Source organism: Pholis gunnellus (genome assembly GCF_910591455.1).
Source record: "Pholis gunnellus genome assembly, chromosome: 17".
Taxonomy (NCBI): Eukaryota; Metazoa; Chordata; class Actinopteri; order Perciformes; family Pholidae; genus Pholis; species Pholis gunnellus.
In genome coordinates this window covers 18,971,148-18,988,689 of record NC_136544.1, presented here as the reverse complement: position 1 = coordinate 18,988,689, position 17,542 = coordinate 18,971,148, and the positions used below count along the sequence as shown (strand labels likewise).

The window sequence follows — 17,542 nt, the reverse complement described above, 5'->3', positions numbered from 1 at the left end:
CTCCCCGAAGGAGCTTTAGCACAGAGAGCGGAGAGAGAGAGAGAGAGAAAGAGGGAGAGAGAGGGAGGGAGAGCGCGACAGACCGACAGTCCGTCTATCTATCCAGCTGCCTCTGCAGAAGCGCGCGGGCACACACATAGACAAGACGCGAAATCGCACGCACGCGTGCACATACGGCACACGCGTAGCCCACACACTCTCTCTCTCTCACACACATACACACGCACTTACACGTGTACGACGAGAGAAAGAGAGAGAGAGAGAGAGAGAGACGTTGAGAGCGAGTCCCACGGTTCGCAGACTGCCGGAGCCTCCACTGTTGAAGTCAACGTGCGTGTGCGTCTCTGCGTGCGTCCGGCGGCTGCTCACCTGCCTCTCGCTCTCCTCGGCCGGGACAGGAATAACGGGATACCGGGAGCTCTGATCATACAGAGGCAGGTTGAGCCCCCCCCCCCACGCTCCCCACCCCCACCCCCACCCCCCACCACCATGCGCGGGGCCAGCAGAGATTGCAGTGGAGAATCCGCGGTGGGCGCACGCACAACGAAGATTGGATTACAACGACAGTGAATTTTTTGCTCGCTGCTGCGCGCCCGTTAAGTGCTAAAACGGGGGGATTTCATTCAGGGTTTTTTTTTTTTTTTTTTTTTTTTGGAACACGCGTGGAAATAATTCACAGCCCGAGACTCCGTGATTTTTTATTTTTTGTTCTTCTTTTGCTCTTCTCCTGTTGTGCCGTGTTTGTGAGTGTGATCCCCGTCACAGGCTGCATGGTTTCTCAGAGGAGAGAGGGGACTGTTGCAATGTCATCTCACACCACTGTTTTGGAGCTCTGTGGAAGGGAGATGCTGTAAGTAGACTTTTGTCGTGTCTGTTATATTCCCCCCAGAATTTGGGTTATGATGATCATGCACCGTGTCTGTCTCACCCCCACCCCATTCACTCCCTTCTCTCTCTTGATCAGCGGGTACCGTTTTTACCCACAGGCGTCCCTTATCCAAAAGTGCGGCACCCAAAACCACGGAGAGCACAGCTGCCCCTAAAACGCGGCCAACTGGGATTTAAACGATCCGAGGCACGCAGTAGCCTATGAGATGCAAAACAAACTAACAAAATTAATCTCATCTCGGCACTTACGTCAAGTGTCAAGTATTATAATGTCCTCATAATTCACATAGCACTGGCGCAGTGAGCTATACAAGCACATGTAGTGTCTCTCAGCCGGCCAAAATAATCTAAAAAAAAAGACACGACTTCATGCACACTAATAAACTGACTGAAATACAAAGAAACGTGCCTCCTTTGGTAGTTGGGCGCATACACCCAACACCCCACACCCCTCAATCATCACGCAGTATAGTGCAGCACACGATGTGAACCCAGTTTCACCAAAAGACAATGAGTTTAACGCAACGTCGCACAAAACGAAGAATGCTTTCTGGTGATTTTATCCAGAGGTTGGGTCACACATTGCGGGTTTTTTTTCTGGTCGCGCCGCTGGTTGGCACAACTTCCAGCTCTTCTCCATCCCATACCAGGACGATAGGATACGCATCTCTAGGAACGCACCGCCTATTTCTCTAAATTAAAACGCTATTTTGGGGGCAACATCTTGCGCATGTGCCCTCCAGAACGTGACCGAAACAGAACACGAGCTTTACCCTAAAAAAGGAAAAAGAAAAAAAAATCTTTCACTTTGTGAGGAGCTCTTGGCCAACAGTGAAGGAGGCTGGCCAACGTTGCGCCACTAGGGGTCGCCCTTGTATTGTGTAGGTCCCATTGAACATAACGGGGAGATCCAATTGCATTTACATCTTCTCTCCCACCCCTCTCCCTCTCTCCCTCCTGTTCTCAAGATTCAGTCACGTTGTTGAAGCGCAGCTCTCCTGTCACAGAGAAGCCTTCTCTCTATGTAAAGACACCAGCTGCAGCCCATGGAAGGCCGATCCATATTTATTTATGACTGCAAAATGGAAATAATGTATTAACCGAATGCTGTAGATCATGATCATTCTGGTTTCCCTGCTTCAACTACTAGCACCAGTGTGTTTGTGTGCATTTAAGAAGAATTCTGCATTCATCTTTGCTCATTATACAGCAGTAGCACGGGGACAAGGGAGTAGAGAGAACTGATGAAGATGAGAGTGGAAGAGTGAGATTGTGTGCGAGACACAGAGGGAGGTCGATGTCATTCATTTGAATCCACCTTTTATTAAGATATAGAAGAAGACATTATTAACACAGCTCAGAGGCTTCTAGGACTCTTAAAGTAAAGAGTTAAAATCAAGTGGCCGTCAAGTAGCGGACAGATTGCCCCTGCAAAGGCAGCGCCGCTGTGTTTCAATTTCATCAGCGTTGTTCATGGCTGAATAAAGTCTGAAATCCTTTGTGACTCTGGCCTTCAGAGAAAGACAGAAGACAGAAACACTGCAGGACGAGACGCTCGCTTTGTTCCAAAGACGCCACACTGACTACAACCTATATGTCTAACCGCCCTCAATGACAATTTACACACACTTTGTTTGTATTACAACAATGATGACCTTTTTTCTTCGTCCTTTATTTTCCTTTAAATACGTCGGCAGCATTATGCCAAGTCAGTAAAGCAAATTGGAATTCAGAAAGAGAGAGACGGTGTTCTGAAATGGGCCCCCTGCATGCTAATGGAGCAGAAACGGACTGATGCAATTAGCACTAAAATAACTGAAAGTGGGGGTGGGGGGGGGGGGGCATAGGTGTGTATCGGGCATCAGGTGCAGGAGAAGACACACACACACACACAAAGAGAGAACAGCAATGCAGTTCACACCCATTATATAAGAGAACACTAGTGGTGTCACTTCTTTCTTTGTCGGTATCTCTCTCTCTTTCTCTCTCTCCCACACACACACACACACACACACACACACACAGTGTGGCAGCTAAAGAGGTATGTGCAGTGGGCAGACAACATGTTGAAGCCTGAGCGGTAGCAGACGATTACTTCCACTGGGCTTCTCATGGGTGCTCATGCACACGTCAGGGCACAGGGAGCAGATGGCTGGGCCCTGGGAGAGAGAGAGAGAGAGATGATGGGGGGGAATGGCTGGGAGAGAATGGACAGAGGAATGAGCTGAGGAAGGGGAAGAATAGTTGGGCAATAGTTTCGGCTAACTTCAAAGGGGACACTCCCAGCAAAGTTGGGAGAAGTTCAAGATTGTTAAGAAGCTGCAGAGGTTGAGATATCCTGAGTTTTAGTTCCCAGTATTGGCCGTGCTCCAAGAACACTGGATGTGTCTCTCAGTCCAAGTCAGTCCAAGTAAACAGCTTTTGTTGTGCAGAATCAGTGGCGAGCCCCTTTTTTAATTTTGGCAAAAATAATTGGAGCTCAATCCCATTTGCTTCAAAGCTACACATCCCATAGTCCAACTCTCAGCCAGACAGCGTCGGTGGCACTGTGACGGCCCTTGGGCTTTATGATGCCGGTTTTCTCTTGACAAGTTCTGTGCTTATTTTCAACAAATCAAAATAAGTTGCTCATGCTGGAAATAAATCAAAATAAACTGTTTGTGCAGCAGAGGATTTTTGAGAAGTGTTTAACTGAGTAATAAAAAAGAGGGGAATAATGTTCTTTAATAAAGTTATATCTCAGTTTAGAATATTAAGTATCCACTTAAAAATAACTCCAAACAGTCTTATGTTCATTCAAAACATTTAAAATCCCTCTAAATAGTATTAGTTTGTTGCCCAGGCCTGTAGACGGTTCCTAACTTCAGCAGCACATTTGCAATCATACAAATTCTATTCCTTGGTGGAGGTTTTCTTCATATGGCGTAATCTCATTTTAAGATGAAACCCTCAAACTAGAAAGGGATGGAAGGATCCAGGACCAGGGGAATGCACATAACTGAGAGAAATAGGAATGAGAGAGGAAGAACGATGGCAGAGAAGTGAAATGTCTTGGGACAAAAGAATAAATGAAGAAACAAAATTAAGTTATTTGAGTCTTTGTATAACTTTGCAGACATGCAATGAGACAGTAGAGTGGAGGCAGGAAGAGACCGATGAACCAAAACCAGAGAGAGAAGGAAGAGCCTCAACACCCCTAGTTCCCTGATCCCAGACCCAGCTGGTTAAAGCTTACAAAGGTCAGTAAACAGGCTTACAATTAGTAATAGCAAAATGATCCAAAATGAGGTAAAGACACTACATAACTATGAAAGTAGTCGACAAAATGGTTCCTCTGCTGAATAGGCCTGGACGAGGAGAGATGAAGGACTGAGGAACAGCTGAGAATGAGACCCATAAGTGACTTTTTAGCAAGTCATCCCAGCACAGTGGGAAGTAGTATATGCTGATATAACACCCGAACACTGTTCAGGAAGTTACCACAAGAGTTTGGAACCTGGCTGTGAGGATTTCTCTCCCATTCAGCCACAAGAGAACTAGTGAGGTCGCCCACTGACGGAGGGTGACACGGCTTGGCGCCCAAAGGCTCCCACGTTAAACATAGATAAAAATGTCTTCACGGACGGGGGCGTTGCCCATTAATGTGATCCGACCCCAATTTTCCTTTACTGGAACCAAGGAGCCAAGCGTACTTTGGGCCATGTAGCGTGTTGCTGCTTATTGTTGCTGTCATGGTAAGGATGCTGCAGTCTTTGAAAGGGAGGAGTGAGCGGAGGGGTATTCAGTGGTTGTAATCTGCAACCACAGCGCTAGATGCCACCGAATCCTACACACTGTCCCTTTAAGACAGAAAAGACAGCCCCCCCCCCCCCCCCCCCCCCCCCCCAAATGTGGCTTATATCAGAATAAGCTTTTACAAAGTATAAATGTTTAAAGTATAGTTTCTTTAAGTGTGTGTGTGACCTGCTGGTGTAGGTCTATCTCTATTGGTGGGTTTCCATCCACTTTTTTGATGACGTCATCTTAAATTACAGAAAAGTAGTGAATTTAAATGCATTTTGCTCAAGTTTAGAAAATCCAGTGCAGTGGGTGAGAAAGTGATTGAAGGTGGAGGAACGATGGAAGGCTGAAAGCTGTGTGAAAGATGAAAGAGGGATGGACAGATAAGTGAATCGATGAATAAATGTAAAAGTTATGTTAAAAAACACATGCAATATTGAATGTAGCCTTCTACAAACCAGAAAATATGTATACACACACGTGTCCTCTGGGCCGTGGCATCGTAAAACATACACTTTTCATCCTCGGGATCAAGCAGCCCGACTCTGTAAATAAATCATATCCATAGAGTGTGTGATAATCTAATTTTAATGCCATTTAGGAAAGAAGAAGGAAGAAGGAATGTGGCCGCGGCGGTAAATGCAATCGTATTAATCATCATGTAAAGATAATGCGGCTGAATTATTGATGCATGTGAAACCTAGTTGTGTGTGGACCAGAAACGTGGGCTTTTGTGGCGGTGAAGCCTTGCGGGAGTTGTGGCAAGAGAGATTTTAGTGCTAGTGTGTGTGTGTGTGTGTGTGTGTGTGTGTGTGTGTGTGTGTCTAAAAAAAAGAAACTTATAGAACAGAGAAAAACAAACTCTTTTTCAACTTGTTTCACTTTCTTCTACCCTGATCACTGAGAGAGTGATTTGGTAAGAATACATAGATGCGCTTGTGTGAGGAAGAACATGTAGACGACCCTGTGTGTGTGTGTGTGTGTGTGTGTGTGTGTGTGTGTGACACACGGTAGCCAGTAGTATGGATGTTCCTGCCAAACATCATTTACTGTTATGGTGCCAAGAAAGGGGAGCCTTTGTGTGACGACAAACTGTCCCAATCCGATTTGGCTGTGGATTCTCTCTCTCTCTCTCGCTCTCTCGCTCTCTCTCTCTCTCTCTCTCTCTCTGCTTTTTTTGTCCTTTTCTTCCTCTGCCTGTTTTTCCCGTCTTCGGTCCATTCGTCCTCGCCCTAGAATCCCCCCTGTGATGCTGCAGAGATGAGACAAGGAAAGACAAACACTCTCCTCTATTCTTAGTCAGTCTTCTACACCACCCGTTGGAACTGAAAGATAATCTTGTCAACAATGGACTCGCCCGGTACTATAAATACCATAATATGCCAAAAAAAACTAATTCTGGTTTTGCCATACACCATTACTGTATGTGAGTGCTATTCTAAATAGGTTTTGAGGAGGATACATGTCCTGAAATGGCTTAGCAGCGTTCTATCGTCCTACGTTCATACATAATATTCATGGTAACAGAAGCAACCTATAGATTTAGTCCCTAATGCCTGTGTGCACTGTGCAGTATGCAGACAGAACATTTCTTTATGTACTGATGCAGTCTGGAGCAGGTCTCATCCAGCTCCTCTGCTCAGACTTCCCAGACTTTGCAGGCTTCATAACTCTCCTGTAACCTCCAGGAACCGCTGATGAAAAGCATTTTAACAGTTTGATGGTCCAACCGATACTGTGATATTAATAGCGAAATGTAATATTTAAAATGATAATGGCAGCAGCCGCAGCAGCAGGATGTTCTGGCAATTACGAAGACAGTCCTTCAGCCGGAGGGCTGGAGTTTAACGCCTCGTGACAGGAGGAGTCCGCCCTGCTTCAAGTGCTCTTGAGCAAGACATGAAAGGGGAGCCAGCCACATGGGGGCTGTTCTGTAAATGATTGGGGGTGTTTGGTGAAGGGGCTCTCAATGTATGAAAGTAAAGCAGGATTTAAAGAAAGGGAAACAAATATCAGTTCTGTTGAATTATGGGATTGCACTAAGTGTCGGGGCAAGCCTTCATGTAATCCTGCGTCTTTTTTTTGTGACGGAAGATGACGACTTTTTGAGTCGACACTAGGAATCTATGAGGCATCGGTGCTCTCGCTGCAGCGAACGGACTGCGATTTGGATGATTCATCCTCGGGTCTGCTCTAACCGTGTTTATGCTCGGTTGGGCAGGGAGGGACAAGCAGTCCTCTGCTAGTTTCAGAAGCAGGATAACACGGGGAGCCCACATGCATTATTCAGCTCACAACAGAGCCTTTTCCCGCTGGAGTCTCAATTTCATTACAGAATCAAAAGGTATGACAAATCTTAGCCCACAGAAAATCATCTAAAGCCACCGTCGGACTCACAAATAGACAATGCAGCAGCAGGTTTCCCTCTTTCTCGAGGCAAGATGGGCTTGAAAAGTAGTGGGGAACTTTACAAATCAGAAAATGTGTTTTATTATATTTCTTACCAAGAAGGTATTCTGATAAATAAGTTTATGACAATTGAGAAACTCAGAAGGAAAGTTAAACAGCAGCTGGCAGGCGTGAGACGAACCGAAAACTATTTGGAGTGGTTTGCTGAACTAAGTGGTCGTTTTTAATCAACAAACTACACTTCTGTATACTTTAAAAACAGGTAACCGATGAATGTAGAGCGCAAATTCTCGCCACGATTCTCAAAGGTTTCCGTCTACTGTAGTAGATCCAGATCTGCATTTTCACACATACACAGTTGCAGTAATATGCAGTCATTGGATACATATATCACATATTATTGTCAGTCAAGTAAGTGCACGTTTCAAGTTTGTATGAAAATAGCAGCAAAAAAGGAAAGAAATGTCCTATTAAGCTTCATTTAAAAAGCAGTTAAAGAAACGTGCTGATCTGTTCCTAACACTAATTGCCTGTTATCCTGCCCTTGGCCCAACCCTCCACTATTTTTGAGGCATCTTGTTAAGTAAGAGAGTCCTTTGTAGATGAGAATAGTTTCTTGTGATCTAGGCGCTGGTCCTGTGAATCAATTTGTGCACCGACAGGCTCCGCAGCGACGCGATAACACGCCGTCCCCGTCAGTGGATCCATAAATCGTCAGTGGTGCATATGGACACATTATGTGACCATATGTTTCATGCCCTTATGATTTTGCTCACGCTCTGCTGGTCCGCACACCTGCCCATATGCGTTACACACGACGATAAACCTACACTCGTTCTACGCTCTCTGAGCATCGGACGTCCACGGGGGGGTCCAGCGAGTGTCGTCTCCTTGGGGAGAGAGGGACGGTGTCGTCGTGTGAGTTATGTGAGACGATGATGATGATGTCACGGCGCTCCTCTGCTCTGGTTGGTGCAGAGTAACGCATCCACACTCTCAAACCCACACACACACACAGACACAACTGAGGAAACCCCCCCCTCCAACCCTCTGCCCCCCTGTCCGAGTCCCACAGTGGCATCCCAATCTATTTATAGCGCTCATCAGCCTGCTCGTTCTCTCTCAGCCTTTATGTAACTTGTCTCCTCCTTACCTCTCCGATACAAAATGAGTGAGTGTGTCTGACAGCTGCGACTCCACTCTGAACGCTGAATCGTTTATGTAAAAACCTAAAAAATTCAGGTGAAGAACGGCTCAAATCAGCTTCAGTGGGGAGGGGTAACCGACTTACACAGGATTTATTTTGTCTTTTCTATTTTGTATTCACATAAGAATATCCAATTGGCTGTGCAGAGAGATATGCATGTCGATTCAACTCCAATAGTTTTAGCTGTGATGTCCCTTTTAAGAACTTAATTAATTAAAAATGAGAATGAATCAGTATGACTGGCACACACTGGTTTAATGGTTTTATATTTGTTTTTAATAGTTTTATTTAACCCACTACTGCGTTCATGACAGTGGGGTTTAAGCGGTGAGAACATTTGACCACAATTCCAATATGAATTATATACGAACAAGACAATGAGTCTATACCTCCATGCTAACAGCTTTGTGAGGCTGTAGGCACAGATTTGCTTTGAGCTTAATGCTAACTTCAGCATGCTAACATGCTCACAATGACAATGCTACCCCGCTGATGCTAAACAGGCATACTATTCACCAACTTCATTTAGTGTGCAGCCGAGGCTGACGGGAATAGTTTTGCAGGTATAAACTAGATTATTGGGAAAATGAAAGTTTGACGTCATGGTGGTGCTATAGAGGAAAAGTCAGGGGATCACAAAAATCATTAGGATTCATCGTCTGGGCACCACGAATGATCTCAATGGAACTTAATTGCAATCCATCCAAAAGTTGTTCAGATATTTCTTCCAGTACTTTGAGTTATAATGTATTGCTAGAACCCTGTTCCCCACACTGTGTGTGCTATAGCCTTCAACTCTATAATATGAAAACCAAATGACCCACCATTATGTCACTCTTACGCAATCATACATGCACATAATATTATTGCCCGGCGCAACATCGCAAATAATTGAACAGCTAAATCAACCAACAGGAAGCGTAATATAAGCAAACATATGGGAATGTTCAGTACAGTTTGTCTATCACTGTCACTCACACCCCCCCCACCCCCTTTGCAATTTGTGCGTCAATCTATGCTGAAGGCTGAGTTAAAAGATATTACACTTGTAAACTGCATAACTGTCTGCCTGCCGCTTCCGAACAGCACAGCTTGCTCCTGAATCATCTGATCCCAGCGTCGTGACCATAAAGAATAGGCTACACTTGTTAGTCATTTTCTCTTTCTCTCACCCCTCCGCAACTTCCTCTCAAGGCCATCTCCTTCCCCACAAGGTTTATGTGTATAATAATGTTACCGAGAAGAAGTGGAATGAAAAGGAAAGATGCAACCTGAATGTGTGGGCTTAAAGAGCTGTGCATTAACAATTTATCTCCCCTGTCTTTTCTCTCTGCCTTCATCTTTCCACACCTCTCTCTGCCACCTCCTTCTCTCTTTTTGATCTGTCCTCATCTATGCCGTTCTTGCTCATCCTTTTCCCATGCAGGGGATGAAGTGGTTTGGCAGAATGTCCCTCAGCAGCAAAAGGAGTAAGAGGAGGAGTAGATGGAGCAGCAGTTTCACCAGCTGCACCATTAGCAGTGGCAGTAATGGAGTGCTGCTATCCCTGGCTCTCCTGGTGGCGGTGACCCTGATCGCCGACCCCGTGGCGGCCCAAAAGCAGCGAACCGGCGGCGCCTCGGATAAAGTGCCGGTCCTGAACATTGCGGTGATCCTGGGACGCACGCGCTACATCTCAGACCGGGACATCCGGGCGCTGTGGAGCAAGGAGGACCCCATCGACGTCAACGTGGTCACACTGCTGGTCAACGAGACCGACCCGAAGAGCATCATCACCCACATGTGCGACCTGATGTCCGGGACAAAGATCCACGGCGTGGTGTTCGGCGATGGCACCGACCAGGAGGCCATCGCCCAGATTTTGGATTTTATTTCCTCGCAGACGCTCATACCCATCCTGGGCATCCACGGAGGGTCGTCCATGATCATGGCCGATAAGGTATGGAGGGTCCTGGGTGGGAGGATGATTGCTGGAAGAGTGTTGTTTTTTTGATGAACGGATGAAGTTGTGCAAAGCCAAGTGGTGTATGGAGTTGACCGAATGGATGAATTACAACTTTGAAATGAACCAATAATTGAATGATTGCTTCGGTTTGGAGTCTTTGCTGAACCGAGAAGATCAAGCACACACTCACCTGTCACCTTTTACATTATTGGCTGTTGGGGCTGTCGAGAGCCTGTGAAACGGTAATCCTATCTACATGAGAAACACTGCCAATAAGCAGCACCTTTCAAATATCAGTGTAGCTGAAAAGAAAGAATCCCAGACAGGAACCAGACTAACATTGGTGCAAAGAGATGATGTGGAGGATGTGAAATGGGTAGGAGGATGAGGTAAGTATCTGCAGAAAGGTGTTGGAGGAATGGGTGGAAGAAAAGCAGGTAGGGAACAGAAGCAAGGAAAGAAGGATGGGTGACTCAAGAGGAGAGGAAATCTGGAAGGCAGTGGGTGTTTGTAAGTTTTGGCTAACGGCGACTGCGTGGTACCGGGAGCTGTAATCTTGGAAGTCTCCATTCACGGTGCGGGATTCTTTCAGACAAAAGTGCGAGAGTCACGATTGGTTGGTGCCATTTGAATAGCCCTCAGCCTGCCAATCACGTTGAACCGTGAATAGGAAGAGACACGAGCGGCACACGATGCCGTGGACTCGCGAGGCAGCGCTTAGCGCCGGGGATTCATCAGATCCACAATGAGGATATTCTTATCTGTATTATTTGCCCAGAAGATCAAAGGCGGCTTACCAGACAGTGTGTTAGCCAGACTTAAAGATGCTACATATAGCGACGTGTCCATTGTCAAATCATTGACTGACATCTTGGTGAAATTGTTGAAACGAAATGAAATCGTGGGTCTTATCCAATGGTACTGTTAGTGCTAGTCTTTTTAAAAATGACTGCCACACTTTTGATCAATTCTAGCTTCTTCCCCCACAAACAAGCGCCAGCTAGTGAGTGTTTGTCTTTTCTTTAACACCCTAAAGAGGAGGAATTGTTTCTCTATGAACCTTTCCTTTTTCCTTTGAGATCCGCCAGTGTGAGACAATCACAAATCATTAGCTCCAGTCTCAGTGAAAGACCAGCGCCGCTCTTCCTATTTCATGCCACGGAGCAATCGTTCTTTTCTTCCAGCAGGTCTCCCACCAAACCCGACCCCGTGGCCCACAATAAAGCATGCAGCAGCCGTAGAACCTCTCAGCGACGTATCTCGTGTGTTTATAGCAAATATACAAATGTCTTAAAGTTATTGTGGTAAAACGTTATTGACCCTGTAATGCTAAACACGCAGCAGGCATCCTTTTGAGGAGGAGGAGGAGGAGGAGGAGGAGGAGGAGGAGGAGGAGGAGGAGGAGGAGGAGGAGGAGGAGGAGGAGGAGGAGGAGGAGGAGGAGGAGGGAGGTGAGTGCTGAAATAGAGGAGGTGGAGAGGGAAATGAAAGGGGGCGAGGGATAAACTCTCAGTTTGACCAGAGACGAGGCTGAGTGGAGGGGAATTACAGAATGTCCTGACTGGCACCTGCCACACACCACCTACTTCAGCAGCACACACATGTGTACACACACACACACACACACACACACACACACACACACACACACACACACACACCTCATGTCCCCTGTCAACGAGTGTCATTGAAACAGCAGCAATTCAGCTCCTTGACAGCAGGAGTATTTCCTCTGCGGGAGCAGATGAGGAGAAAATAATCCACTTTGAAGTGCTCGACCCCCCCCCCCCCCCCCCCCCCCCCCATTTATCTGTGTGTCTGTGCTATAGCTTCAAATCCTCTTCACAGTGTGAAGTTCATTGTCATCAACACATTGCTCTTTCTGGACGTTTTGGGGATGCAACGTAATGCAGTAAATGTACTGTGCTTCTGATGACACATGAGGAGGATGGTGTACACCAGTTTCTTTTAAGAATATATATAAAAGGGAACCTCGTAAATGTAATAGAAATCTAAGCATGGGGTTTGTTCCAACATGTAAACGTGTGATAGAAGCCGGAGCAATCAAAACGCTGACAAATTAAACCAGCAGTTTTAATGTGTTTGAAAATAATCAGTCTCCCACAATGCATCTTCATCGTTATTAGGCCTGCAAATTGTTATTGTCATTATCAATCAAAACCTCAATTATGTTTTCAATTAAGCATTTGTACTATAACTTGTCATAAGATATATTTAAAAAAAATGCTGATTGCAATTTCTCAAGGACCAAATTTACTTTTTCAAAAGCTCTTCTCTTTCCGAACAATACGTTATATATATATATATATAAGCAACAAATACTCTCATTCAGCGGACGTTTGGCTTGTGGTTGTGTCATCACTCATATACAGAGTCGGCAGGGTAATGGTTGTAATCGTGTTAACACACACACACACACACACACACACACACACACACACACACACACACACACACACACACGCACACACACACGCACGCACGCACGCACGCGCGCACGCGTTTAAACCTGATGTAAATGTTGCGTGAAGTGCTGCAGTGTGTTTCTGTCCCAAACCCGGATTAGGATTCTTCTAGTGTGTCCTCTCTCCTCTCCTTGTAAGGTTGACACAGTCTTTTAGCCTGTAAAGTTTATATAACTCCTCACCCTCGGTAGGTTAAGGTTTATTCAGTTACCCTCTGAAGTGGAAGTAGCGCGGCCCCTCTGCCGCCTTGTTCCATGCAGATTTTCGCTAATCCTCATGTGAAATATGAGAAGCTCGGCTCCAATGATTACGCCTTGTAAGACCCTCCGTGTGTTTGTCTGTTCACGATTACGCCTTTGTACTTGTGTGTGCATAGACGTGCATGAAATTTCCCCGCATATATATATGCTTTAATAACTCAGCGTGCTTCCTCTGCCCGTCACTTGGAGGCTAAATCTCTCGGTGCTGACGACTTCCAGTCAAAGCTGTTTCCATGTCAACCTCAAGAGAATACTATCTGTAGCTTCCCTACTTTACTTTTTCTCAAAAAGACACTTACGCCTCATCTTCTCTCTGTCTGTCCTTTCTTTATTTCTCTCTCCTCGTGTTGTCCCTCAACCCGTCTCTCTATGCTTGTTAATTGGATAAATGTAGCAGCATCTCCGGTCTGCGTTGGTCCCTTCCATACATCTATCAGCCTTTTGTTGAATAATGCACCACTCGCCTGTATTGAAAAGAATACATTATAGATCGAGGAGAGGAATGTCTTCTCTTGCTGCATTCTCAGCAATCCGCCGCTGAGGCACCACCCCGGCAGCTCCTTTTTAAATCAGGGCGGGTTGAAAAAGAAAAACTCGTATCATTTATTGTTTTTTGCTCATTGCTGACATTCATTTTTTTTCTCTTTCGCTCTCTCCGTCCTCTCTTGCGTCAAGCTCCCGCTTTCCCATTCCCTGAGCCGGTGTAATTGTGTGGGTGGATGTCTGGCCCCGGCTCGGTGATTGGCTTCATGTAATTGTCACGCTAAATGCTTATCGACTTGCTCCGAGGTGAATAACGGCAACTGGATCCTGTTGGTCACGAACACTCTCTGTATTTCTCAAGTCTTTGTTTGTGTCTGTCCCAACTCCGAGCTGTCTGTTGACACTCCCAGTTTGTTAAGTCTTGTGCATGCTGTGCTTTTTCTCTTCACATTTTTAGACCATCATGGTCCGTGTGCACCGGTTGTGTTAACAGCAGTGGTGGGAGTTGTCCCTTCCTGTCTTGCTCTTTGAAGAAAAACAAACTTCCTGGCTTCTGAATAAATCAACGCGTGACGCTCTTTAATGTTCCTCAGCAAGTGTAACGCTGCAGAGGTGACTGTGTGTTCCAGACTGCCTCTGCAGCGATGTCGCCTTAACTGACACATGCACGCACACATTTGTCTTTGTATACTTGTGAGGACCTTCATTGACGATGCATTATCTGGCTCCTTCTCCTAATCAGCACAACTAAACTCCTGAACCAAACTCCCACTCTAGACCACTGCCCTTCTGACCTCACTGTGACCAAAAGCTCGTTCTTATTTGAACCCCCTAACCTCTGTGAGGACAGGCCCAAATGTTCTCACTTTCCAAAAATGTCCTTACTCCCAAGTTCTAGGACAGGTCCTCACAAAGATAGATGTACAGTAACCTAAACATAACCTGAATAACACACACAATCGAGTTTCTATCACTTCAGAGGACATTACATTGACTTACATTCATTTCCTGGAGTCTTTCCCATATACCCTCACCATAACCGCTCTTTGCCCACACGTGTGTAATGCACACGCACACACACGCACACACACACACACACACGCACGATATTTTCACTTCAGAATTCATCCGTTGAGCGTCTTAAACAGCTGACACTTCATTTACATGGGTTGATTAAATAATTATTTAGCAATTGAAACAAATGAATGAATACTGTGTGTGATGCTTAGTGGAGCACAGACTTGTCATTCGATTTGGAATTCAAAGCAAAAGCCTCCCAGATTATTCCGCTGTCGCCACCGCAAAAAAAGTAAAATACTGAACACGAGGAAGATTTTGAATTTGTCGCTTTGTTATTAAAAACCAAAATCAAAGACATTTTTCCAGTAAAACAGACATTGGTCTCTAATTGTCACTTTAAGAGTAACTACCCAGGGAACTCTTCTCGCTTTGGGCTGACTAGTGGTGACTACATTTTATTAAAAAAATGACGCTCAATGATGACGCTACATGACACATTTAGGAGGTGCACTGATGCTTTTCCTGCGTGCAGCCTTCAGTGTGGAGTACTACACTACTACACACTAATTATTGACTTTGTTTTTTCTGGTTTGACCTTGGTGAAATCCTTAATTGACAGGATGAACAGGGTTACCTGATCATGCATATCGATACACTAGTGCCCTAGCACTGCTCGTATGTGTTCCTACATCTTTTTATGGGTTTCATAATGTAGTATAGATGCAAACGTGTGTGTGTGTGTGTGTGTGTGTGTGTGTGGTGTTGTGATCAAAGGACATTATTCATCCATCCCTGTTGTTGTCTCCCCTCAGGCGGTGTAATAATTACACACAGACACACACTCACACACACAGACACTCACTGACGGTTGTTGCTTCTTGCTCGTGTCAAATACAACAAATCAGAGCGGAAAGGTGGAAGAAAGGAGAGAAAGTGGATGGAAACGACATTTGTATGATATTACTCACGAGTTCGTCCAGTTACCGTGTGGAGACGTTTGGTCTTTGTTTGGCTTAAATCACACTGTTATTTAACTGGAGCACCCTCAGCCCGCTAAACCACCGGGCCCACCGCACCGTCACACACCTCGGTGGAGAGAATATTCTGCTTTTGTGTAGTGCGAGTGCCTCGGAACTGTGTGTGTGTGTGTGTGCGTTTTATCTGTGCGCATGTGCATTATCGATAACTCACCAACAAAGGCAATTTGTTTTTGTGTGTCTATAATTGGCTCGTGTGAGTGTGTGTCCAGAGAGCAGTAATGACATCGCTGGGCTGTTGTCAGATATCTTATTCCCTCGGTGAGATGGTCCTCAGTCAGACTCCTGGTGGCAGGACTCTCCTTGTTTCCTATTCATGGTGTGTGTAGCATTTGTGTGAGTGCTTTAATGTGTGTGTGTGTGTTACTGTAAATATGAAAACACTTATGTGTGCGCATGTGTGCGTGCGCGCAGCGACTGTATGTTCCAGCGTGTGTATTATTCCAATAGCTATGCAGCCGTCTTGCCGATGAGAAATGGCCTCTCACATCTCAAAGGGAATCGATTTGAATGAATATGTGGGACTAGAGGAAATGGAGCTGTTAGCTCTTTCTATGAGTATACCCCCCCCCCCTCCTCTCTGGCTGTCCTTGATGGCATCTGTTCCAAAGTATAGAAAAGTTAGCATTTGTGCTTTATCCCTCCCATTCCCCTCATCTCTCCTCCTTCTTCAACTCTGTTTTCCTTTCTTTCCTTCCTCTCTCTCCTCCTTCTTTGTCGCCTCTTCCCCTTCAGCGTCTCAGGAGAGTCTTGGCTTCAGCCGCAGTGTGTTCAGAGATTGCAGCAACATACACACACACACACACACACACACACACACACACACACACACACACACACACACACACTTACAAAGTTCCATATTCCGCTAGCACACACGGATGCTTGCAGAAGAAGAGGGTGCATTTTAACAGTGACGGCTGTAGCCAGGTGGACGAGTCGAGTCACGAGCTGTAAAAGCCCTTTGTGTAATAAAATCCACTGGATGGGTATTGACCTGGCACTGTAAAAATGAAAGTTATGACCCACACCACCCAGAGCATCTTCTCTTCTCCACTCTTAAATTAATTGACAAAAAGCTGGGCATGGACGGACTAACTGCGTTATGTGCTAGCTGAACTGGAATCTAAATTGATTTTGTAAGCGTTTACTTTTAGTCTTTAGTCATTTCAACCTTCTGCTGTTGCTTAGTCCTCAAGTCAAACTCTTTCTGCAGCTCGTGCTGTCGGAGACGCTCGGGTCCTCCGCGTGCTCCGCGTGCTCCGCGTGCTTTTGACGCACAGCGACGTTGATCAGTGTCACGCTGCCATCGCCATCACAGTCCAACTATTTGTTTGCCGTTCGGGACTGTACAAGTGTTTTCGTGTGTTCCAGATTGGCCGGTATTGTCACTCTGCGGTGTCGCTACAAGGATAAACAAACACCGGCCTGGCTAACATCAGGCTAATCCTCTTGTCTGTTTGTCTTGTGTGCGTTTGTGTTTTTGTGTACGAGTGACTCTCAGACTAATGTGTGAGTGGGTGGGTCCGTTTTTTCTTCTTCTTCTTGTTGATTAACCCAAGTGTCTCAGGAGTAAATTGAATTTCTGATCTGCTTGACTCGACTCTCGTCAGCCGCCGTAAGCCGACAGAAATACCCTACAATAAATATAACATAAGCTCGGCGGCCGAGAGACTGAAGAGGCACACAGAGAATAACGCAGCTATCACAGCTTTGGTGGAGAGAATTTTGTCATCTCAGCTTAAGCCTGACTAATATACAGATAACACATGCAATGCAGTTGCTGGCTGAGAAAAGTCTTTTCATTCCTCTGCGTTGTGTCACGAGGCAATTGCGCCAATGTGAGTATACGATATTAAAGAAAAAAGGCAAGAAAAAGCTCCCGTTGCTGAAGCCTTCGGAGAAACATCTCCTCATTTTATGAACATTGAAGTCCTTTGATTGAATTGTCTACACTCGTTCTTTAAGCTGCAGAAGCTCATTATGAGCGACAGCTACTTATTAACGAGAAGCATCTTTCAGGAGGA

At 45.6% G+C, this 17,542-nt stretch overlaps 1 protein-coding gene across 2 annotated transcripts in view; it reads left to right on the top strand.

The window, feature by feature from the left end:
• Nucleotides 1-769: 769 nt before the first annotated feature.
• Nucleotides 770-17,542, top strand: part of grin2aa (glutamate receptor, ionotropic, N-methyl D-aspartate 2A, a) — a gene marked incomplete at both ends in the record, with an annotated part of 128,222 nt that continues 111,449 nt past the window's right edge. The window contains 2 exons of one of the 2 annotated variants that reach the window (XM_079178321.1): nucleotides 770-850; nucleotides 9,711-10,223. In XM_079178321.1, the coding sequence (XP_079034447.1) occupies nucleotides 9,714-10,223 (510 nt within the window). Of the gene's footprint in view, nucleotides 851-9,704; nucleotides 10,224-17,542 lie in introns of those variants that run through there. The other variant, XM_079178320.1, reaches the window with a different exon arrangement.